Source organism: Phacochoerus africanus, chromosome 2 (genome assembly GCF_016906955.1).
Source record: "Phacochoerus africanus isolate WHEZ1 chromosome 2, ROS_Pafr_v1, whole genome shotgun sequence".
NCBI lineage: Eukaryota > Metazoa > Chordata > Mammalia > Artiodactyla > Suidae > Phacochoerus > Phacochoerus africanus.
The window spans coordinates 241,849,354-241,874,053 of record NC_062545.1 but is presented as its reverse complement, the minus strand read 5'-3'; the positions used below and the strand labels follow the sequence as shown (position 1 = coordinate 241,874,053).

General features: G+C 46.7%; 1 protein-coding gene across 1 annotated transcript; it reads right to left on the bottom strand.

Moving 5' to 3' along the window:
- Positions 1-677: 677 nt before the first annotated feature.
- Positions 678-24,279, bottom strand: NANS (N-acetylneuraminate synthase). Its single transcript, XM_047768011.1, has 6 exons — positions 24,034-24,279; positions 15,240-15,455; positions 9,581-9,680; positions 7,947-8,101; positions 3,078-3,344; positions 678-908 (listed from the first exon to the last, which is right to left on the bottom strand). The coding sequence occupies exons 1-6, from the start codon at positions 24,163-24,165 to the stop codon at positions 699-701; spliced, it is 1,080 nt and encodes a 359-aa protein (XP_047623967.1). The 5' UTR covers positions 24,166-24,279; the 3' UTR covers positions 678-698.
- Between the last annotated feature and the right edge of the window lie 421 nt (positions 24,280-24,700).

Here is a 24,700-nt window from a genome sequence, read left to right as displayed (position 1 = left end):
TCATCTTCAGCTCGTGCCTCACTGCACCTGTCACCTTCTAACGTACTGTGGTTTACTTACTGTGCTCACGGCTTATGGTGCACCTGTCCCCATCTGCATGGAAGTCCCATAAGGAAGTGATTCAGTGCTGTATCCTTAGGCCCCCATGCAGGTCCTAGTAGGCCCTCCATGTTTGTTGAAAGAAAGAATAATGCCATTTCCAACTCTCTTTGCTCAGAGATTAAAGAGCGCTTTGGGCATTTCTCTGCCTGCAATACATTCTGACCAACCCCTTCTCTAATGCCAGGTGATCGCTCTACAGCTAACTAGATTCAGTCCCAGGGTGGGCAGGGGATAAGGTGGGACAGCAGGAAGGAAGAGAGATTTTGGGTCATTACGGTTGGCTTTGCAAGCAGGAAGAGGGAAGGCTATGAAAAGAGGGCCCACATAGCTGGCGCTCCCCTCTCTGCACCCTCACTGCAACTGGAGGGTGATGAGATGCTTCTGAACCCACCACCCGTTCTGGGCCAGTCCACTTGAGGCAGGGACTGCCCATATTTGCTCTCTATATCCCTCCAATGGGCTTGACCCAGGGCCTGGCCCAAAAATGTCTGCTATCTAGGTGGGGAAGGATGAAAGCCAGGCCCCCGGAGACCACCCCTCACGCCCCACCTCATCCAAACGTACCAGCAAGGCAATTTGGAGAATGGCATTTTATTTTAAGACTTGATTTTTTTGCCATGATTTTCTACCGATTCTTCCATGATGGTATCATCTTCTTCAATAGTGACCAGAACCTTCTTGCCCACCAGACTAAAGATGTCTTCAGGAGGGTAGCCTTTGGGTTCACCCACCTTCACAGTAAGCATGTCCAGTGTTAGAACAGTGCCTTCCGGAATTTTCACTTTGGCCACCACAGACTTGCCCAGCTGTGGATAAAATTAAGACTCAGTGCCAGCCTCACAGAAGTAACTAGCACACAATGCTTTATCCCCCGATCAGTTTTCTTGCACAAGGTACCTTGAGAACAGAGACTCAGTTTTCCCCTTTGGTGCTAGAAAAGTATCTCACACACAGCAGGGGCTCGGCCAGTGTTGTGGAATCAGAGACTCAGAGGAGCCTTTACAATAAAGGGCTCAGGATACGGAGCCAAAGCGAACCAGATCCAAATCCCAGTAAGCCAAGGCTGAGCTTCCCTGTAAAATGGGAAGTAACAGTGCCTCCATCTTGTCAGACGACTATAAGGATTAGTAATAATGTGTGTCATTTACCTGGAATAGAGAATGCTTGCAATAAATAAAGATTATGATTACTTTTGTCATTGTCTAGTTTGGAATCTTTTTTTTTTTTCCCCCTGCTTTTTAGAGCTGCCCTTGTGGCATATGGACCTTCCCAGGCTAGGGGTCAAATTGGAGCAGTAGCTATGGGCCTATACCACAGCCAGAGCAATGTGGGATCCAAGCCAAGTCTGTGACCTACACCATAGCTCACGGCAACGCCGGCTCCCCGACTCACTGAGCAAGGTCAGGGATCAACCTGCATCCTCATGGATACTGGTCGGATCCGTTTCTGCTGCAGCACAACAGGAACTCCCAGAATCTCATTTTATTTTTATTTTTTGGCCACCCCATGGCATATGGAGTTCTGTAGCCAAGGATCAGACCCCAGCCGCAGTCACAAACTAAGCCACAGCTGCGGCAATGCCGGATCCTTAACCCACTGCCGGGCTGGGGATCAAACCTGCATCCCAGGGTTCCCAAGAGGCTGCCAATCTGTTCACTCAGTGGGAACTCCAGAACCTCATTTTAAACATGGGGAAACAAAGGTCCACAGAGGGGGGTTAACCTAGCTAAGCTTGCAAGAAGCCAGGAGGAGAAACTGGGATTCCTGACTCCTGGGCCACCGTTCAAGGGAAACAAACCTTATGGCCTCCCTTGCTCAGTAAAACAGGAACACAGAGGGCTCACCAGAAGGCAAGCATGACTGCTATTCAGAGGACCAAAAGGAGGCCCCTGAAGAAGGGGCAGACAGGTCGGCAGGCGAGGGAACAAAGGAGACTTGAAGCTCATGACCAGCGTGTCTCGGTCTTGTTCATAAATGCCGTTCAACATTATTTTTTCTATTACCCTGCACCCTCCAGATAAGGGCCAGAGAATCCGTTCTGGACTCCAGTACCAGGACAAAAGGTCTCTCACCAGATGCTTATCAGATTATGCATCCTGTGGTGTTTCAGGAGGCTCAGAACCAAATTAAGTGCTCAAGTGCTGTAACTCTCATTCTGGTTTCTGAGCCAATTCTCTCCCCATTTCATCTAGAAGGTAGTTTGTTTCTCTTTACTGTCATTTTAATTTCCCAGTGTACATGCATCTTAAATATGAAGGCAGCAAAGAAGTCCCACTGAAATAAAAGATGACATCACTGCTCACTCATGCCCAGTATTGGATCTCTTCTTAAGCCCGGACAACCCGCAGCCCTTGAGGAGTGTCTGCTCTCCTGGCGGCCCCAGGATGCCTGACTGTAGACTCAGAGGCTGAGGCAGGTCTAGGCCATGGCTTCCAAGAAGCCTACATGGTCAGTGTGCCAGGCAGGGGTCCTGGCTGCACAGCTCAAACTGCTCCTGAGGGTGTCTTCCCAAACCAGCCCCATGACAACCCCTCACTCCTATCTATCCAGTGCCTCCTGCACTTAGGGATGCCTTGGCGTGTCACAGGCCCTTCTGCCACTACCTCACGGAAGCCCTCTGCCTGAATGTTCCTCAGGGCTTACCTACTCCACAGGACCCCAGACATGACCTGCCTGCATGCCTCACCAGGCCCGGACCCCACCCCCTCCCTCACATCTCCCCAGGTCTAGAGCACTGGAGCCACAGGCTCCAGAGACATAATGGAGAACTGTAGCACAATGCCAGGGAACGGAGAAACAGCTAAAGTTCCTTGAGTAACAGGTTCCTCCCGCTGCTAATACGAACCCCCAAAACTCGAGAGGCTCGGAGTGACATGCCAGCATCATCCCACCAGCCCCCTCAGCTATAGACCGCCTCTCAGGCAAGCCCACTGCAGGCCCTCCCAACAGAAGCACCTGGCAGGATCAGAACCCACCTTCTCGTTGCAGGCCATCTCACAGGGCAGCAGCTGCTTGGTTGGGGAGCCCAGGGCCCTCTCCACGAGGCGCACAGACCGCACCAGCTCGGCCAGCTCTCCAGGCTCCAGCGAGGCTGAGTGGTCACTCCCCTTCCAAGTCTTGTCCAAAGTTATGTGACGCTCCAAGACCTTGGCTCCCAGAGCCACGGCAGCCACAGATATTGCTATGCCTGTTTCATGCCCAGAATATCCTATGGGAATGTCAGGAAAGAGCTTCTGATATTCCTTTAAAATAGAAAGAAGAAAAAAAAAAAGGCTGAATAGTGTGGTGCTTTCCATAAGCATTCCAGACTCAACGCAGATCTGGGTCTGAGGCCCAGGTTAGCCGCTCACTATCCACCAAGCTCCAGCCAGGAAGATACCGAGGCTCTCGAAGCCTCTCCTTCCTGGGGATGAAAGTACCTGATGGGAGCTGCTGTGAAGGAGTGGAAAGCACTCAGCATGCTCTACATGATCAAGAATAATGGCTACTGTTTTCAGGAACACATCACACTGCACACACCATCAGGAAGCATAACAGAACTATAACCCGATGCTTCAACGCATTCCAAAAATATGTCACATTTAATTAGCCTGAGCTGCCGAAAGCAAGTGTGCTATATGCACAAATACCACCATCAATAATGTATGCAGCCCAATCTCGAAACAATCCTTTGGTGGAAATGCTACATAATTTATTAATTGGTTATCTATAATGCACTGGATGCAACAAAAGACATTCTAGGTGGAGCGAGCCTTGTCAGTGAGGGTGACCAGAAAGCTTAAGTACAGCAGAGAGACCCAGCTGGAAGTTAAGGAAAGAGTAGGATGGCTGAGTGGCCAAGGCCTTGAACACCAGGCTGAAGAGTATATGTGATGGACAAGGAAGTACAGGTTTTTAGGTCAGGGAACTCACCTTTACGTGCTGTGGGTGGGCTGCGCCAGGAGGTAAGGGGTTGGGGACAGGCTGGCAATTCAACCCTGACCCCACTCTCCCATCGAGAAAGGGACAAGAGCACAGTTTGGATGGAGATGGAAGGGAAACGGGGACCATGTTTCACAAAGGAAGCAACGGAGGAAAATATGTTGCATCACACACACTAAACTGCTAATTACAGTAATCTCTGTGGGATGGGATTACAGATGATGTTCACTTTCTCTGTTACATATTTCAGAGCTGATTGGAGTTTTTTAAAAATCATGTTTAAATTTTTTTTTCTGTCTTTTTGCCTTTTCTGGGGCCACTCCCGAGGCATATGGAGATTCCCAGGCTAGGGGTCGAATCAGAGCTGTAGCTGCTGGCCTACACCAGAGCCACAGCAACACAGGATCCAAGCTGCATCTGCGACCTACACCACAGCTCACAGCAACACCGGATCCTTAACCCACTGAGCAAGGCCAGGGATTGAACCCGCAACCTCATGGTTCCTAGTCGGATTTGTTAACCACTGAGCCACGACGGGAACTCCTAAATTTTTTAAATAACATGATTTAGAGATGAGCGAGAAATGAAGAAAAGACTATAGAACTGGGAGGGACAGTTAGTTAAAAAGATAGCAGTGTCATTTCATAAAAGGTTAATTTTTTTTAAGTTAAATATGAAGACTCTATAGCAAAATGTACAAAAGCTAATACAATAATGGGGGAAAAACCAGAATGTCAAGTACTGTACTGAGAGAAAAATATAAAGGAAAACTGGCTAACTGCAGTATCAGGATGATGATGTGTGTATATACTTAGAATTCCACTAATTTTACCATCTTTTTCTTTTGGTCTTTTTAGGACCACATCCGGGACATATGGAGGTTCCCAGGCTAGGGGCTGAATTGGAGCTGCAGCTGCCAGCCTACATCACAGCCACAGCAATGCCAGATCTGAGCTGCATCTGCTACCTACACCACCACTCACGGCAACACTGGATCCTTAACCCACTGAGCAAGGCCAGGGATCGAAGCCACATCCTCATGATACAAGTCAGATTCGTTTCTGCTGAGCCACAACAGGAACTCCTAATCTTGCTATAGTGTTTTTGTATAATAATTACACACACGTATATATTTCTAATTAAGTTAAGCTTCAGGAACTACCAGGAGAAACTGATCGAGATGACCTGGGACAGTAAGAGACAGCCAGCTTTGCCCCCTGGCTGGTGTGAGATCTCAGGCAAGTAAGACGTTTCCCCTTCAGGACTGGACTTCACCACCTGTAAACCAATTGAGGTGGAGCAGGCGAAATGCTGGGAGTGAAAGCTCCCTCAAGGCTGTCAGTGTAACCAGTCTGACCTTCAAGGTCACTCAGAATCACAGGTGGAAAATAGGAGAGCTGATAAATAACAGAGAGTGAGAAAAGCCAGAAGTTTCAGCAAGGTCTCCTCCAACTCAGTATGAAGAAAAAGGGGAGTTCCTGTTGTGGGGCAATGGGATGAGCAGCGTCATCCCACTGGGATGCAGGTTTGATCCCTGGCTTGGCTGCAGCTGTGGCTCAGATCTGACTCCTGGCCCAGGAATTCCACATGCCACTGGGCAGCCAAAAAAGAAGAAAAAAAAGAAAGAAAAAGGAATCTCTGTACCCCAAACTTCCTATCAGCATTACTCACAATAGCCGAAAGGTGGAACCATCCCAAATGTCTATCAATGGATGAATGGATAAACAAAACGTGGAATATCCATACAATGGGATATTATTCACCTTAAAAAGGAATGAAATGCATGGAGTTCCCGTTGTGGCGCAGTGGTTAACGAATCCGCCTAGGAACCATGAGGTTGAGGGTTTGATCCCTGACCTCGCTCAGTGGGTTGAGGAGCTGGTGTTGTGTGAGCTATGGTGTAGGTCGCAGACGCAGCTTGGATCCCATGTTGCTGTGGCTCTGGCACAGGCCGGTGGCTACAGCTCCAATTCCACCCCTAGCCTGGGAACCTCAATATGCTGTGGGTGCGGCCCTAGAGAAGGCAAAAAGACAAAAAAAAAAAAAAGAATGAAATGCTAACACATGCTACAACCTGAACTGTGAAGACATTATGCTAAGCGAAAGCAGACAGACACAAAAGGACAAACACTGTGTATTTCACTTGTCTGAGATGCCTAGAGTAGTCAAATTCATAGAGACAGAAAATAGAGGGATGGCTGCCAGAGAGAGGCTAGGAAGGGGGAAATGGGCAATTAGTGTTTAATGAGCACTGACTCGGAGATCATGAAAAAGTTCTGGAGATGGATGGTGGCAATGGTAGCATAACAATGTGAACATGCTTAATGACACTGAAATGGGCACTGAAAAATGGTTAAAATGGTAAATCTTATATATATTTTATGAAAACAAAAACCTACAACTCACTAAGAAAGGATATAAGCCAGCAATTCACAGAAGAGGGACTGCTAGTGGCTAATACACACAGGTAAAGAAAATGTGGAGAGAGAGTCATGAAGACGCCACCTTAAATTTTATAATGAGCAAAATTAAAATTGGTTTTCAGAAACTTTATCGTCTTTAGAATGGATCCGACTCCTTAACTACACAGATGATGTTTTTGTTTTGTTGTGTTTGCCACACCTGCGGCATGTGGAAGTTCCCAGGCTCGGGGTTGAATCGGAGCTACAGCTGCCTGCCTACCCCACAGCCACAGCAACTCAGGATCCAAGCTGCATCTGTGACCTACACCACAGCTCACAACAATGTTGGATCCTTAACCCACTGAGCAAGGCCAGGGATTGAACCCGAATCCTCATGGATACTAGTCAGGTTCAATACCACTGAGCCACAGTGGGAACTCCCTTTTAAATCATTTTTAACTAAACGTATTTATTTAATTGAAGTATAGTTCAGCTACAATGTTGCCTTAGTTTCTAGCATATAGCAAAGTGATTCAATTTTATAAATATATATATATTTTTTCATATTCTTTTCCATTTTGGTTCATCATAGGATACTGAAAATAATTCCCTGTGTTATACGGTAGGACCTTGTTGTTTATTTTATATACAGTAGTTTGTTTCTGCTAATCCCAAACTCCTAACTTATCTCTCCCCACCCCCTTTACCATTTGTTTTCTTTTTTCTATCTTTTTGCTTTTTAGGGCCACACCCGTGGCATATGGAGGTTCCCAGGCTAAGGGTCTGATTGGAGCTACAGCCGCCGGCCTATGCCATAGCCAGAGAAACACGGGATCCGAGCCACATCTGCAACCTACACCACAGCTCATGGCAACACCAGACCCTCGACCCACTGAGCGAGGCCAGGGATCAAACTCGCAACCTCATGGTTCCTAGTCAGATTCGTTTCCGCTGCGCCACGACAGGAACTCCCATAAATTAGTTTTCTATGTCCGTAAATCTATTTCTGTTTTGTAAATAAGTTCATTATATCATTTTTTTAAGATTACACATTTAATCAATATCATACGGTATTTGTCTTTCTCTTTCTCACTCACTCTGCAGAGTATGATAATCTCCTGGTCCATCCGTGTTGCTCCAAATGGCATTATTTCACTCTTTTCTCTGGCTGAGTATTATTCCATTGTATATATATATATATATATTTACCACATCTTCTTTATCCATTCATCTGTGGATGGACATTTAGGTTGTTTCCATGTCTTGGCTACCGTAAACAGTGCTGCTATGAACATTGGGGTGCATGTAGCTTTTTGAATTATTGTTTTCTTCAGCTATATGCCCAGGAGTGGGATTACGGGATCATATGGTAACTCTTATTTTCAGTTTTTTGAGGAGCCTCCATACTGTTTTTCATGGTGGCTGCACCAATTTACATTCCCCAGGGTTGGTTAGAATTTTGGCTACGTCTTCCATACAGCGAATGGCCCCATCAGACAACGGCCCTCCCCTTGTGCTCACCGAGATGACACGCAGGTTGACGTCCTCAGGTTGGAGTGGGTATGCGCTGGTGCACTGGAGGAAGCAGAAGTTGGGGTTGAGGGGCTTCACAATCTGATAGACTTGCTTCATGGTGTCCATTGACTGCATCCCACTGGAGATGACCATTGGGCGGCCTGAGGGACCCAACGCCAACACCATCATTACTTTCTTTTTAGGGGTTCAGACTCTCCCTGAAGCACACCCCTACTGTTGGTCTCATCATTCAACTGAACCCCATACACATCTCTTAAACACTGTGTCAGCCACGGTGTGGGAAGAGAGGTGAGTTTGGTGGGTTCCTGTCCTCAACCACAGGAAACACAGACTGCCCTCACTCCCGCCACATTAACGTTTAGCAAAGAACCAAATGAAGAAGAATTCCACTCTTCAGAGAAAAATGAGCATCTTGCTGGATTAAGAGTTTGCACAGCATGGTAGGGTGAGCACAGCCCCAGATTCAAGAGCATGAAGCCCAGAGGTACCACATCCAAGCTGCATGGTCTCAGATACCTTGCCTATGAAGTGAGTAGAAAGTATTATCATCATGTGACCTGCCTCAGTCCCAGGGCTATCATGAGGATCAAATGAGATCACTTAGGTTATAAAACCAGTTAACAAGCTGTGACATGCAGAGGTTGGATATTATAATATACTGACAGAATACTTCTAGAAATCAGAGCTTCCTCTAATAAGTTTTTTTGTTTTTTTTTGGCTGTGCCCACTGCACTGGGAAGTTCCTGGGCCAGGCCTGGTCCACAGCAGCAACCTGAGCCACACCAGTGACAACACCGGATCCTTAAGCCACTGTGCCACCAGGCAACCCCTCTAAGAAGTTGTTGTTTTTTTTTTTGTCTTTTTGCTATTTCTTTGGGCCGCTCCCGCGGCATATGGAGGTTCCCAGGCTAGGGGTCGAATCAGAGCTGTAGCCACCGGCTTACGCCAGAGCCACAGCAACGTGGGATCCGAGCCGCGTCTGCAACCTACACCACAGCTCACAGCAACGCCGGATCGCTAACCCACTGAGCAAGGGCAGGGACCGAACCCGCAACCTCATGGTTCCTAGTCGGGTTCGTTAACCACTGCGCCACGACGGGAACTCCTAAGAAGTTTTATATATACTGTCATAGCCTCAATTTTATACAAATATTTTCTTAGAAACTAAAAATAATTTTTCATTAAAAAATTCTTATAAAAACTGCCTTATCCTTAATTTCAAGTAAGCACATGAAAAAGTGGGAGTATACTGATTGGAAAATCTGTCTTCAAGAGACTCCTTTAGGGAGTTCCCTTTGTGGCTCAGCAGTTAACAAACCCGACTAGGGCCCATGAGAATATGGGTTCAATCCCTGGCCTTGCTTAGTGGGGTAAAGGATCCGGTGTTGCTGGGAGCTGTAGGTCGCAGTCACGGTTCGGATCCTATGTTGCTGTGGCTGTGGTGTAGGCTGGCTGCTGTAGCTCTGATTCGACCCCTAGCCTGGGAACTACCATATGCTGTGAGTGCAGCCCTAAAAAGCAAAAAAAAAAAAAAAAAAAGACTCCTTTAGTGGGTTGTTACTAATGGAGTAAAAACATGAAGGTCTGGACCCAAATGTATGAAAAAGTTAAACACTCACCTTTTTTGGCTGTCTTTTCCAGATAAGGGAAATTATTAGTGTCCCCAGATCCAACTTTGAAAAATGGAACATTCAGTTCATGCAGAAACTCAACTGCCATCTACAAAAATCAAAGAAGGAGCTCTTTATCACAATTGTTCAAAATCACTGTCCTCAAGACAGGCAAGGAGCCATACACAGTCGAAACCTTCCTCTTGCCCATCGCTCAACATCTTGAAAGCAGACACAGATTAGTTATCAGTCATTTCATTCAAATTCAAACATTCTTTTTTTTTTCTCAGGGCCACACCTGTGGCATATGGAAGTTCTCGGGCTTGGGGTTGAATTGGAGCTGTAGCCGCCAGCCTACACCATAGCCACTGCAACTTGGGATCTGAGCCTCATCTGCAACCTGCACCACAGCTTGTGGCAAGGCAGAATCCTTAACCCACTGAGCGAGGCCAGGGATTGAACCTGCGTCCTCATGGATGCTAGTGGGGTTCATTCCCGCTGAGGCACAATGGGAACTCCCAAACACTTTTATTCACATCCACCCATTTACTTGTCCAACAAACACTGTGTGCTGGCACACACTGGCTGTGAGAATCTGGAAAGGAACTGGACCCCTGGCCAGACCTTCCTTCCTAGACCCAGTGAATAAACAAGAAAGGGTCATGACCTAATCTTGACCCAGAAAAGCAGGGAGTGAGAAACTGAACACCCCTCAAAGGTCTTACCCTTTCCTTAGGATCAAACAGCCAGGAAAAGAGGTCATTTTAATCCCTGCCAAAAGTAGAAAAAAAAAGCATCTGATGGCTCAGCTCTGAAACACTGCTCCACTGCTAGCAGGACCCATCAAACCCAGGCCCTTTCAGACCCCAAATCATGCTGCCCACAGAAAAACTGAACCTCAGTCACTTTTTTGGACACAGTATCACTGGTTGAGGTTACCTCTCTAGGGCCCTTCACCATCTTATCTGGGATTCATCAATAACACCCAGGAAATTGGTAAATGTCAGCAAATGCTTGCTGAAGGAATCCATGGACCACAAGTTTTACAAGCAAAGTCTCAATGTGTTGTCAAATTACAAGAACCCCCTGAATTACTTTTCATTACTATTTTTAAAAAACTGAAGCTAAAAATCAGAAGCAGGGAGAATCGATGTCTTGGAATGTTTCCAAATATCTAAGTTCTGTCCATTGAAAAATGCTGACGGAGTCTCAGCAGTACATTGGAAGGTGTGATTAGCGAGGTCAATGCCTCTCACACTTTAACATGGGCACATGAACCTGCCAGGGATCTTGCTCAAATGAAATGCAAATTCTGATTCTGGTCTAGAGTGGGGCCTGAAAGTCAGCATTTCTTGTAAGATCCTGGGTAATGCCTCTGGTACTGCTCTGTGAATCACACTCGAAGTAGCAAGGAGTGAGGTTACCAGCATGAACGGCTCGGGGGTGGTGAGGGACAGCCTGAGAGGGTCATTCTGCCAGCAGGCTCTTTACATCAACCCACTACTGCCTAAGCTTCCTTCCATCTTCCCAGCAGCAACTCCAATCACTGGCTACACTCAGAGGACACATTCTCCATATGTTAATCCTCTAATGATGGAGGGGTTAGAGCTGCTGGAGAGACAGCTCTGTCTAAGCAGAGTGACTAAGCAGCCAGTGAATGGTTCAAAGGCAGACGGCAATCCCCTTGGTCCAAGGGACACCTTTCAGGATGGCCTGAGTGCCACTCACCTCCACGTGTGCTAAGCCACCACTGCCTCCTCCCCTCTGCTTTATTTCTTCCTCGGCTCTCTCTTCCCTTCCATAGTTCTCTATGTCACTCTCTTGTGTATGTGTCTCTCAAAGTGTTAAGCAGCCCTAAGATGGAACTGAAAAGCATTCGTTTTTAACATGTTTATTGAACAAAGTCTAATGTTCCCCCCCTTCTCATTCTACCTGGCAGATGAAGAGAGTGTTTCCTATTTTAAGAGGGAAAACTCTATGCTAAGTTTTCGTCTAAATAATGCTCCACTTGTGAGAGCGTGGCTCATGATGAAAAAGTCCCCAAGGTCATAAAGAGATGGAAGAGCCCACTCAGGAGAGGTGCAGAGCATGCAGGGGCAAGGAGGGGTCAAATGCAGAAAAAACACTTTGCAAAAGCTCACCTATTCGGGTTGAAAAGGGCAAGTTCACTCCTGGAGAGAAAGGTGTGCCTCATTTTGCAGCCCTCGCGGGGAGCCAGCCCCACCTAGCGGCCATTTAGAAAACTGCCATTTTGGATTAATCTCTGCAAAGCGTGCCAGCTTCAGCAGTTATGGGGAGAACGCTGGCCTTCCATCCTGAGGCAGTACTGTTGTGCCTGGGGCCCCCTCAGGCTGGGTCAGCACCAGTGGTTGCCTTCTCCCTGTGGACCCAATGGCTTCCTCTAGCCCTATCGACCCTGCTATCCGTCCCCCTTCCATCTAGGGGTACAATGCAGCCAGGCAGCCTCACAACTTCTCCCTCCCACCCCACAGCACAAAGGCTTTCTGAGTCTGTCTGGATAAACTCCCTGGGCATCCAGCTGGGCTAAACACACAGCAAAGGGTCCCACCAGCAAACTGGTCTGGGGGACCCAGTGCACTGCCAGACTCCCTCTTAGAGGGGCGCAGTAAATACACTTGTCTAGCTATTTTACTCCAGTGTTTCCCACACTTATTCTGCTCAGAACCCTTGTTTATTTGGGAGAGGGGCTATAATTCTAAATCAATGAATTAATGAGGATCTACAATGGGTGCTCACAGAACCCACTTCCCACATTGTGTCCCATGAGAATCCCACTGATCTAGGGGTAACAGAACAAACAGGAGTGGAGGTGGGATTTTCTAAAGCTGATTCCACTCCCCTGGGTTTCTGACCAGGTCAGGTGCCATCGGGTTGGTATGGCCATAGACTCCCCTGGGTTTATAGATCCATGGTGATGAGTTCGGAAGAACAGGGGGTGCTGGAAAGCTGCCCAAGGTGGGGGAATAATGAAGGGGGAGGCATGGAATCACAAAGGCCTCTGCCTGGTGGCCCTATCACAGCGCACCATGCAGGCAGGGGGCGCCCTGTGGCAGGGGTTGTGGAGGAAAAAGGGTATCAAGGAGCAGGTGCTGGGAGGGAAGGGCAACTCTGCTAGAATGCACCCTCCGGGGGCCACCTCTACATCACAGCTCCCATTTGCTTTCTCAATAGAACCCTCCATTTAGACCAAAGGCATTCTGCTTGTTTCAATCAAGTTCACACGCTTCCATGCAGCTTTTGACCAGGAGCCCTGGTAGTTTTCTTGGTCTTTATAAAGTCCCCCCGTGCCTTAACCCCTCCTCAGCACACAAAGAATGCCCTAGGACAGCACACAGAGTGGAGGAAATCCACACTCAGTAAATGCCTACTGTCCATGAGGAAGTTGGAGTGGGTACATACTCAGTTACCTGCCAAAATAAACACGGAACAAAGAACCCACCCACCTCCAACCACCGGGTAGATAGGCCTTGCTGGTTCAGCAAAGGGGCCTGGCTGGCAAAGCTATTTAACCCTTGCAAAGGTTCTTAAGAATGAATTTGCCCTCTAGCCTGTGCCCAGGTCAGCCAGAATACCAACTGGGAACAAATGGCATTCCTAGGACAGAGGAGCCTCCCTGCCCAGTAAGGGCAAGCAGAGAAAAGGGTTCTAGGTAGCCAGCCAGCTGTGATTCAGTGGATGCAGATCTTGCACCTCACAGGCTTATCTCGTGGGACCCTCACTGCACCCTGTGGGGTGGGCATCTTGATTACCTCGTTTTTACAGACCAGACACATGAAGGTCAAAGAGGTTACATGATGAGCCAAAGCCCTCAAGTGTCAGCACCAGGACCTGAATCCAGAGTGGGGCTGCAGAGCGTGAGTTCATACAGCAAATGGAAGTGCTTCCTAGGAAACCAAGAGGGTTCCTGCCCAGAGAGAGGCACCCCCGAGCTACCAACAGCCAGGCTCCTTCCCTCCTCCCCACTGCTCCTGATTCCCATCCTGAAGCCACTTGGGAGCAAACAACCTAAAAAGTGACTTTCTGAGCAGCCTCACAGGTGCAAGGAGATGCCCTCCCCTGCAGGGTCCACATCTGGGAGCTCAGGTGCCTGGGAACATGAACTGAACAGGCAAGTCCTCATTCCAGGTCTAAGTCGCCTTAGTGACACTGTCTCTGCTTCTATGAACTCAGGACAAAAAAGCCAGAAGAGGCTTTGAACAGCAGCTTGTTGAGACACAAAAGGAAATGGAGGCCCAGAGCAGGGAAGGGACTGGCCGAGCTCACACCGAGATTAACTTAGAGCGGAGCAGGGCGAGGACCTAGATGTCCTAACCCTCAGCCCAAGCTGTGTCCTCAACTGTAATTAAGATTGCTGAGCTGGGAGTTCCCATCGTGGCGCAGTGGTTAACGAATCCAACTAGAAACCATGAGGTTGCGGGTTCGGTCCCTGCCCTTGCTCAGTGGGTTAGGGATCTGGCGTTGCCATGAGCTGTAGTGTAGGTTGCAGATGTGGCTTGGATCCTGCGTCGCTGTGGCGCTGGCGTAGGCCAGAGGCTACAGCTCCGATTTGACCCCTAGCCTGGGAATCTCCATATGCTGCAGGTGTGGCCCTAAAAGACAAAAGGAAAAAAAAAAAGGTAATAAAAGTGCTCTTAGGTTGCATCTGATGATCCATTTCTGCAAAGCTACCCTAAGGAAACAACTCAAAGCAGAGTAAAAAGATGCTCATCTCAGCATTATTTATAAGCACAAAAAGCTGCATGTCCAAAAGCAGAGAAATGGTTAGTTATGTTATAAATCCTCAAAAGAAGTAATACATTGCTATTAAAAACTTTAAGTACAGGATATGGGAGTTATATGCCAATGATATCTTAATAAAGCTAGTGGAATAAAAAAAACAAGATATGGGAGAAAGCTTGTAGATGGGAAAAGCACACACGGAACCAAATATTTACGAATATAACAACCAGGCAATAAAATATACACATAAAAAGACTTTGAGAGGAAACACATGAAAAAATCAGCCACCCAGAGATTACGGATCAGTTTTTCTCCTTTTTTCCTTTTTCTAAATCTCCCATGATGTGATATTATTTTTATTATCAACACTTTTTTACATTTGAAAAAGAGCATGTGAAAGAACCTTGAGGCAGGTCACGAGCGGAAGGAACCTGAGACCTGGCACCAGCTGGACTCTTCCAGGATGTGAGCATGGCCATCCTGTGTGCCACTCCCTTCAGGAAGAGGCAATGCCACCTCACCCAGATCTGCCAAGGCCCCTCAGCAAGGGGAGGACTCCTGTCAGAACAGAGGTTTCCTGACTCTTGGTCCAGGCCATTTTTCACTTGGGGAAAACTGGCCCGTGAGGGTCTCTCACCGTCATAAGGGCCTCTGGGGCTCCTGTGTGGCTGCCCGCTACTCCCAGAGACAGCCTGCTTTGAAAACCGTGGGCCTCTAACCTCCAAATCTCACCGAGCCTCCAATCTCCCTGGCCTCCCATTTAGTTGGGCATTTATCTGGTGCACGCCATGGGGAAGTCTAGGTCTGGAAAGCACAAAAAGTCTGAAGTGAGCAGGGTCGGAGCTGGCTCTCAGTCCAAAACTCCCCGACCACCTGCTGTCCCTGAGGTTTGCTAAAATGGCACATGACAGAGCAGTGGAGGGCTCACCTCATCCATGCCAGAGGCAGTGAAGAAGATGCCAACCTCCTCAGCGAATTTCTGCAGCTCCCTGTACTGGGCGTGGCTGAATTCCAGGTGGCGTTTGTGCTCCCCATAGGTCTTCCCCCAGGAATGCTTTGAAGTGTACGGCCTCTCCAAGGCTTTCCGATTAAACTTATACTCCAGCTCACTCTTCTGGAACTTGGCGCAATCAGCCCCACACTCCTGCAACATACATTAGGGTTCTTTTCAATGACCTGTCACGCACTCTCAGAGAGAAGAGAAATGCTAGGGCAACTGCTATCAAATCACTATCTTTAAGAACCATATCTATTGACGGAGGCATTAAGAACTCCCAAAGAACAGACTTGTGGGAGTTTCCATCGTGTTGCAGCAGAAAAAAATTCTGACTAGGAACCGTGAGGTTGTGGGTTTGATCCCTGGCCTCGCTCAATGGGTTCAGGATCTGGCGTTGCCTTGAGCTGTGGTGTAGGTCACAGATGCGGCTCAGATCTGGCACTGCTGTAGCGCCGATTAGACCCCTAGCCTGGGAACCTCCATATGCCATGGGTACAGCCCTAAAAAAAAGGACAAAAGACAAAAAAAGACTTGTGGTTGCCAAAGGGGAGGGGAGAGGGAGTGGGATGGACTGGGAGTTTGGGGTTAACAGATGCAAACTATTACATTTAGAGTGGATGGGCAATGAGGGCCTGCTGTATAGCACAGGTGTGTACAGTCTCTTGGGATAGAGCATGATGGGAGATGATATGAAAAACAACATGTATATATATATGTATGACTGGGTCACTTTGCTGTACAGCAGAAATTGGCACAACATTGTGAATCAACTATATTTTAATTTTTTTAAAAAGTTAAAAAAAAAAAGAACTCTCAAAGAACAGGAGAAGCAAGGAAGTCTCAAAGGAAGAAAAGGCTGGGGAGGGTGTTCCCCTCTATTTCCCTTTTAAATGTAAAAAGGGTAGGGGGCTTCGTTTTGCATTATAATATTAAACATAATTAATCAAACAGTTAAAGAAGATTTTAAGTTGTGTAACTTAGCAGAGGATATGAACACTGGACCAGAATTTAGAAGAAGAGATTAGAATCTGACTTAACTCTGACTCTCACTCTTGGATAAGTCACTTCCTATTTCCGGACTCAGTTCCTCTATCTGTACAAATAGCCATTTGTTCCAGGACCAATATCTCTTCCCCTAACGGGGGTGGGCAACAAGGCACAACTCTGCTTTTAGCTGTTCTGCACTTGTGCGTTTTTGCAAGGCATCTTCTTTGAACAAAAAGTTCTGGAGCAAGAGTTCCTATTGTGGTGCAGCAGAAATAAATCTGACTAGTATCCTTGAGGATTCAGGTTTGATCCCTGGCCTTGCTCAGTGGGTTAAGGATCGGGCATTGCAGTGAGCCATGGTATAGGTCACAGATGCAGCTCGGACACTGTGTTGCTGTGCTGTGGTGTAGGCTGGCGGCTATAGCTCTGATTCGCCCCCTAGCCTGGGAACTTCCATATGCCACGGGTGCGGCCCTAAAAAAAAAAGAAAAGTTTCAAGCAAACAAAACTTAGAAATGCCCCAGCTTGGATTTCCCGTTGCGGCTCAGCAGTAACCAAATCTGACAAGGCATCCATGAGGACGCAGGTTCGATCCCTGGCCTCGCTCAGTGGGTTAAGGATCTGGTGTTGCTGTGGCGTAGGCCAGTGGCTACAGCTCCGATTCAACCCCTAACCAGGGAACTTCCACATGCCGAGGGTGCAGCTCTACCAAAAAAAAAAAAAAAAAAAAAAAAAAAAAGCCCCAGCTTTACTCAACGGAAGCTATAATATAAAAGCTCGATTGTTTGACCACAAAAGCAGTAATTTTATTGGCAATCAGCCTCCAATCTCTCAAAAAAAATTTTTTTCAAACCACTCGATAGAAAGATTAGGGAAAACCCTCTAAAGGCTGAGCTCACTGACATTTCTGTAGACACAGGTCTTCGTGCTGCTGGGAACCTCAGCTCCAGAAATGTCTGTGCTGAGAGTGCTGCTTCCACTCTTGGAAAAATCACAAGATGGCACAGTGGGGACTTGATGCCAGAAAGACGTTCAAAGAACATTAGAACTGAAAGTGAACTTGGGCAAGAGAGTCCTCATTGTCTAGATGAAGATTTCAAGGCTCAGAGTGACTGATCAAAGTTGCATGGTGAGTCTGGCAGAGCTGGCCAGAGGGCTTTCCTGAAAGTGGCAGAGCATGGTTTTCTGAGGGCACTGCTTCCCTACTGCTGTGCTTGTCACCTCTGTCTGAAGAATTAGACTTACCCTCAAAACATCAAAAAGCTCATCTCCATCTAGGGAAATCTGCCCTTTATAAGAAGTAGGAAAGTGAAGTAAAACAGCAGAAAGTACTAATGATAAGAGATCAGATAAAGTTCTAACACATTCCACATGACAGCAATTATATGGGAAGGACAGCATCTTCCTCTTCTTTTCTCAGCTTCTTTCCTAAATATGAGTGATTTATCTGTTTAATGCTATGGTCAACTCTAGGTTCAAAAAACAAAACCAGAGTTCCTGTTGTGGCTCAGTGGTTAACGAATCTGACTAGGAACCATGAGGTTGCGGGTTCGATCCCTGGCCTTGCTCAGTGGGTTAACGATCCGGCGTTGCCGTGAGCTGTGGTGTAGGTCGCCGACGTGCTGTGGCTCTGGCACAGGCGGCGGCTACAGCTCCAATTGGACCCCTAGCCTGGGAACCTCCATATGCTGCGGGAGAGGCCCAAGAAATGGCAAAAAGACAAAAAAATAAAAAAAAAAAAACCCACCGGAGTTCCCGTCGTGGTGCAGTGGTTAATGAATCTGACTAGGAACCATGAGGTTGCGGGTTCGATCCCTGGCCTTGCTCAGTGGGTTAAGGATCCAGCATTGCTGTGAGCTGTGGTGTAGGTTGCAGACGCGGCTTGGATCTGGCATTGCTGTGGCTGTGGTGTAGGCCGGTGGCTACAGCTCCGTTTCGACCCCTAGCCTGGGAACCTCCATATGCCACAGGAACGGCCCTAGAAAAAGGCAGAAAGACAAAAAAAAACACAACCACCATCCTCGTTTTATCATAACGCTGTTTCTTTGTTCGGGATTTTACTGCTTATCTAATGGGAAAAGGCAAGCTACAAATGAGCCAAAGTGTGATGCGCCCTCTGCATCAAAATCTTTAAGTTAAAAGTAAGAGTTCCCACTGTGGGGCAATGGGATCGGCAATGTCTCTGGAGCACTAGGACACAGGTTAGATCCCTGGCCTATTAGAGTGGGTTGAGTTTCTGGCCTTGCCACAGCTGTAGCAGTGGTCCTTAGTCCAGGAACTCCATGTGCCATGAGGTGGCTGGAAAAAAAAAATTAAAATAAAATAAAAATAGGAGTTGTGGTGCAGCAGAAACAAATCCAACTAGTATCCACGAGGATGCTGGTTCAATCCCTGACCTCACTCAGTGAGTTAAAGATCTGGCATTGCTGTGAGCTGTGGTGTAGGTCACAGACAAGACTTGGATCTGGCGTTGCTGTGGCTGTGGTGTAGGCCAGCAGCTACAGCTCTGATTCGACCCCTAGCCTGGGAATCTCCATATGCTGCAGGTGCAGCCCTAAAAAGCAAAATAAATATATAAATAAAGTGAATTGTAAAAAAAAAGATAAAAGTATATTCAAATAGCAAATCAAATTATAATACATTTATATTTTATACATATTATATAATTATAACATATTTTGTTGTAATAAAAATAACTGGGTGAAAAGAGGAATTTCCGTCGTGGCTCAGTGGTTAACAAATTTGACTAGGAACCAGGAGGTTGCAGGTTCGATCCCTGGTCTCACTCAGTGGGTTAAGGATCCAGCGTTGCCATGAGCTGTGGTGTAAGTCGCAGATGCGGCTCGGATCCTGTGTTGCTGTTGGCTCTGGCGTAGGCGGGCAGCTACAGCTCTGATTAGACCCCTAGCCTGGGAACCTCCATATGCTGCAGGTACACCCCTAGAAAAGACAAAAAAAAATTGGGTGAAAAGACAAAGAACAAAGGATGTCACTCATCATTCAGTTGCACAAAAGCTTAAGTCACAACCCACTGTTAGACTGTGAGCCCTAAGGGGAACTCAGGATAGAAAAAACAGGATGAGGCACTCTGTGCCTTGGCTAAAAAGCCCCTAGTTAAGATGCATATCTTAGGAGGAATTTTAATGACTCTAGATTCTTGCATCTTCCCATATACAGAAAAGCACTAAAATCATTAATTTGAGCTATCTGTTCCTTGCTACTGGCTCCTCCCCAACCCCTTTGGAACAGTTTCTCAAATCTACTAAGAGTCTGTCTCTGGGGCCATAGCCCTCAGTAAGAAGCTGAATAAAACTTAACTCACAATGTTTGTGTTGCTCATTTTTATTTCAATTGACAATTGGAGGAACTGCCAACTAAAGAAGGTCGCTCACTGCCTGGTTCTATAAGAATTAAGTCACTAGCCACTGCGGTCATTGGCCTTCGACATAACCTAAAAGGAATTCAGAGTGGAGATCAGGAATGAGGCACTCTGTGCTCTGGGAAAACTGGCAGAACAGGCCTTTAGACTGTTAAATATTTTTAGGAGAAATATTTTTTTTTTTGGTCTTTTTTACATCTATTTCTAGGGCCGCACCTGCAGCATATGGAGGTTCCGAGGCTAGGGGTTGAATCAGAAATGTAGCCGCTGGCCTTCGCCAGAGCCACAGCAACTCAGGATCCAAGCCACATCTGTGACCCACACCACAGCTCAGGGCAACTCCAGATCCCCAACCCACCGAGGGAGGCCAGGGATTGAACCTGCAACCTCACTGTTCCTAGTCGGATTCGTTAACCACCGAGACACGATGGGAACTCCCATTCAGGAGAAGTTTTTCATGAACCTGGATTCTTGCATCTTCCCATACTTAGAAAAACACTAAGATATCTTATCTAAGACATCTTATCTAAGACATCTTATCTAAGACATCTAAGATATCTATTCTTCGTGACTAGCAGCAACCTTCTACAGAGATGTGTGCTTGATTACACATACCCTTTGCCAAAATCACACATGTACTGATCTCCCTCCTTACTTCTCTGGATCAGTTTCTCAGAGGCTGTCTCCCTGGCTATAGTCCTGAGTAAATCACTGAATAAACTTAATTCACAGCTCTTATACTGTACATTTTTTTCCAAGTTGGCAGAACTCCACTTTTATTTATTTTTTATTTTATTTCATTTTTTCTTTTTACAGCCGCACCTGTGGCATATCAAAGTTCCCAGGCCAGGGGTTAAATGGGAGCTGCAGCCTATGCCACAGCTATGGCAACACCAGATCTGAGCCACATCTGCAAACTACCAGGCAGCTTGAGGCAATGGGGGACCCTTAACCCACTGAGCAAAGCCAAAAATCAAACCCACATCCTCATAGAGACAACATCAGGTCCTTAACCTGCTGAGCACAACAGGAACTCCAGAACTCAATTTTTAATATTGTAAATAGATTCAGTGTACGAACAAGTCAGCTTGTACATAACATTCTCTGGGTAACTAAACTTAGAAATGTGACTCTATTTTGCCAGAAATGGAAATCCTAACATAAAGGAAAAATAATCCTAAAATATTAAGATTTCAAAAGATTCTATTGCTTTAAAAAAAAATCTTTTTTGGCCACATAAGTGGCATGCATAAGTTCACCAGGCAAGGTCTGAACTCGTGTCGCCACAGCAAGCCAAGCCACAGTAGTGACAATGATGAATCCCTAACCCACTGAACATTTTAAGGCTCCTATGGCTTTAAATTTAAGAATTAAAATAAACATGCTATAAACAAGAGAAACTGAAGCTTAGAGAGGAGAAGTCAATGATTATTCAGCCAGTAAAGATTTCATAGCTCCAATCCAGTGTCTTTCCACTATAACACAGCCTCAAATTCTTAATTCTCCTCTTCCTGGAGAGCTATCCTTCACAATTAAAACGGAAAGGAAGAGGAAGGGAAAAAAAAACTACTATAATTTTGTTCCTATGGCTTCAGAATCTCTAGGTATTTTTTCAACTTCTCTACTCAGAAGTGATAACTCAAAAAAAAAAAAAAGGAAGATTGTTTCCTAAATTAAGAGCAGAAAACAATGTTACAGCAAAGCTCTGAAATCCATGAGTTACTAGTTGTGTGTCCTTGGGCAAGTCACTGATCTCTGAGCCTTTAAAATGGAACCAACAGCATCTACTCCAATGTGTTGTTGTAGGAATTAAGTGAGATGGTGCACTTGGCCCAGGAAGCACTCAAAAATGTTAGCAATTGTTAACCTTTTGTTTTCTTTCTTTCTTTTTCTTTCCTTTTTAAGGGCTGCACCTGTGCCACTTGAAAGTTCCCAGGCTCGGAGTTGAATTGGAGCTGCCTATACCATAGCCACAGCAACACTGGACCCAAGCCCAATCTGTGACCTATGCCGCAGTTTGCAGCAATGCTGGATCCTTAACCAACTGAGCCAGGCCAGGGATCAAACTCACATCATCATGGATACTAGCCAGCTTCTTAATACACTGCACCACAATGGGAACTCCCAACATTATTAATCTTTTAAATTATATTTATTTTATTTTTTAGATTCTATATATAAGTGATAACATAAAGTATTTGCTTTTCACTAACTTATTTCACTTAGCATATCCTCCAGGTCCAACCACACTGCTGCAAATGGAAGAATTTTATTCTTTTTTATGGCTGAGTAATATTCCATTGTGTATATATACCACATCTTCTTTATCTATTCATCTGCTGATGTACACTTAGGTTGCAAATAGACTCAGATATAGAGAACAATGGGGAGTGGGTTACCAATGGGGAGAGAGAGGAAGGAGTGGAAAGACAGGGGTAGAGGACTAGGAGATACAAACTACTAGGTATAAAATAAACAAGAAGAGTACCCATTGCGGCTCAATGGAAACGAATCTGACTAGCATCCATGCAACTCAGGTTTGATCCCTGGCCTCGCTCAGTGGGTTAAGGATCTGGCATTGCCATGAGCTGTGGTGTAGGTTGCAGATACGGCTTGAATCTGGCATTGCTGTGGCTGTGGTGTAGGCTGACAGCTGTAGCTCCGATTTGACGATTTGACCCCTAGCCTGGGAATCCCCATATGTCACAGGTGTGGTCCTAAAAAGACAGAAAAAAAAATACTATGTATAAAATAAGTAAGCAACAAGAGGAGTGTCTGTTGTGGCTCAGCACGTTAAGAACCTGATGTAGTGTCCATAAGGATTTGGGTTCAATTCCTGGCCTCACTCAGTGGGTTAAGGATCCAGTGTTGCTACAAGGTGTGGCATAGGTGAGAGATTCGACTTGAATCCAATGTTGCTGGCTATGGCATAGGCCAGCAGGTGCAGCTCCGACTCGACCCCTAGCCGGGGAACTTCCATATGCCACAGGTGTGGCTCTAAAAGGAAAACAATAAAAAAAAGTAACAAGGACACATTGCACAACACAGAGAAATATAGCCATTATTTTGTATAACTTTAAATGGAGTATAATCTATGAAAGTACTGAATAACTATGAAATTTAAAAATAAAAGTATCTTTGTGATTCAGTAAGCTTGCACAGAAGTAGAGTTAAAGCTGAAAGAATAAGAGAAAACCTAATCAAAAATGACTGGTTGAATGGCACTGAATGAAGGGAGGTGAAAGGAAAAACTGATGGGAGTTCCCATTGTAGTATCAAACCAAACTAGTATCCATGAGGACGAAGGTCTGGTCCCTGGCCTCACTCAGTGGGTTAAGGATCCAGCATTACCATGAGGTGTGGTATAGGTCGCAGATATCTCAGATCCCTCGTTGCTGTGGCTGTGGTGTAGGCCGGCAGCTACAGCTCCGATTTGACCCCTAGCCTGGGAAATTCCACATGCTGCAGCTGTGGCCCTTAAAAAGAAAAAAGAAAGAAAGATGGAGTGAGCCACCTCTAAATCAAGGAATCACAGCACAGACCTCATACTGGGGCTGGGGTCACAACAAAGAACATGACAACACCCCACCCCCACCCCCACCCCCGCCCCGTCCCTCAGAGGGTTCACGGTCCAACAGAGAGAAAAGTTTAAATAGACAAGAACAGGCAAATCAACGGAACAATCACAGGAGACCAGCTTTATGGGGGAGGGGGGTTGGAGAGAAAGGATCCAAGAGAAGGGGGAGCATGAATGTTTATTAACATCTTATCACTAATAGCTAGCATTCATTGAGTCCTATTTGCCAAGTACTGTGCTAAGAGATTTTCATGAGTTATCTCACTTGAGCCTCCCAATTCTATGAGATAAGTATAAGGGATGGCAGGTGAGCAACACTTGCAGCAACTTCCAGGAACTTTCTAAAAGTAATTCACTGTCGCTGAAAGACGTCCGAGGTGAAAAATGATAGGCAGGAAGGGTCCAAGACATTAAGGTCTTGAAGGCTATGTTAAAGGGTTTCAACTCTACCCATGAATAGTGGGTAGCTTCTGAGGGTGTCAGGTGAGGGTACGACCTGATTAAATCTTTTTTTCGGGAAGATCATTCTGCCACCAGAAGAGGGCGAGAGAGGCCAGGTTAGGGGTCAATTGCAGCAATGCAAACAAATCAGGAGGATAGCAGAAAGATGAAGATTCGAAACATTTGGAAGTCGCCAGGCCGGGTGCAGGGCACCAAGAGGCAGAAAGAGGGAGGACGGTCCCGGGGTCCGCAGCCCCGCCCACCCATGCCCAGGCCACTCTTCCCCAGGCCCCGCCCTCGCTCGGCACCCTGCGCCCTGGTCCTCTAGACGCTCCCCTCACCTTGGCCATACGGATCATGCGCTTGGCCACATCCAGGTCGCCCTGGTGGTTCTGGCCTATCTCCGCAATGATGAAGCATGGGTGCTGCCCGCCCACCCAGCGTCCGGGACACAGCTCCAGCTCCAGCGGCATGGCAGCGGCTTGTGCTTTCGTGCCGCACCACCCGCCTAGTTACCGCCGCCACCTCCTCTCTTGTGTTCAGTCTGCAGCCTAGCTGGGCCCACTCGGAGGCCCCGCCACGTCAGCCAGCGGCCGCCACGCAGCCAATCAACGAGCTCTGCCTCGTTCCCGACAGCCAATCAGGTCAGGGGGCGGAGCCACCCGCTGGGAGAGACGTGCCACAGGAAGAGAAAGCCTAGCGCTGTTCTATTGAGTTCGGCGTGTGACTCATGGGCAGGAGGCGCAATCCCTGACAGCGATGGGGTCCCTGCATGCACCCTTGAGCAAACATTCCTGTAAGGAGGCTGACGGCTGCCTTGGGCGTGGAGAGAGTCCGCCCTACGGTGTAATGGAAAAAAACGGATTCAGGGGTTGGAATTAACAGAGCTGGAGTCCAGCTCCTGCCACTAACCAACTCTTTATCATGAATACCTAGTCTTTCTGAGCATTATTATTATTAATAATAATAATAATTATTATTATTATTAATAATAATAATAATTATTAT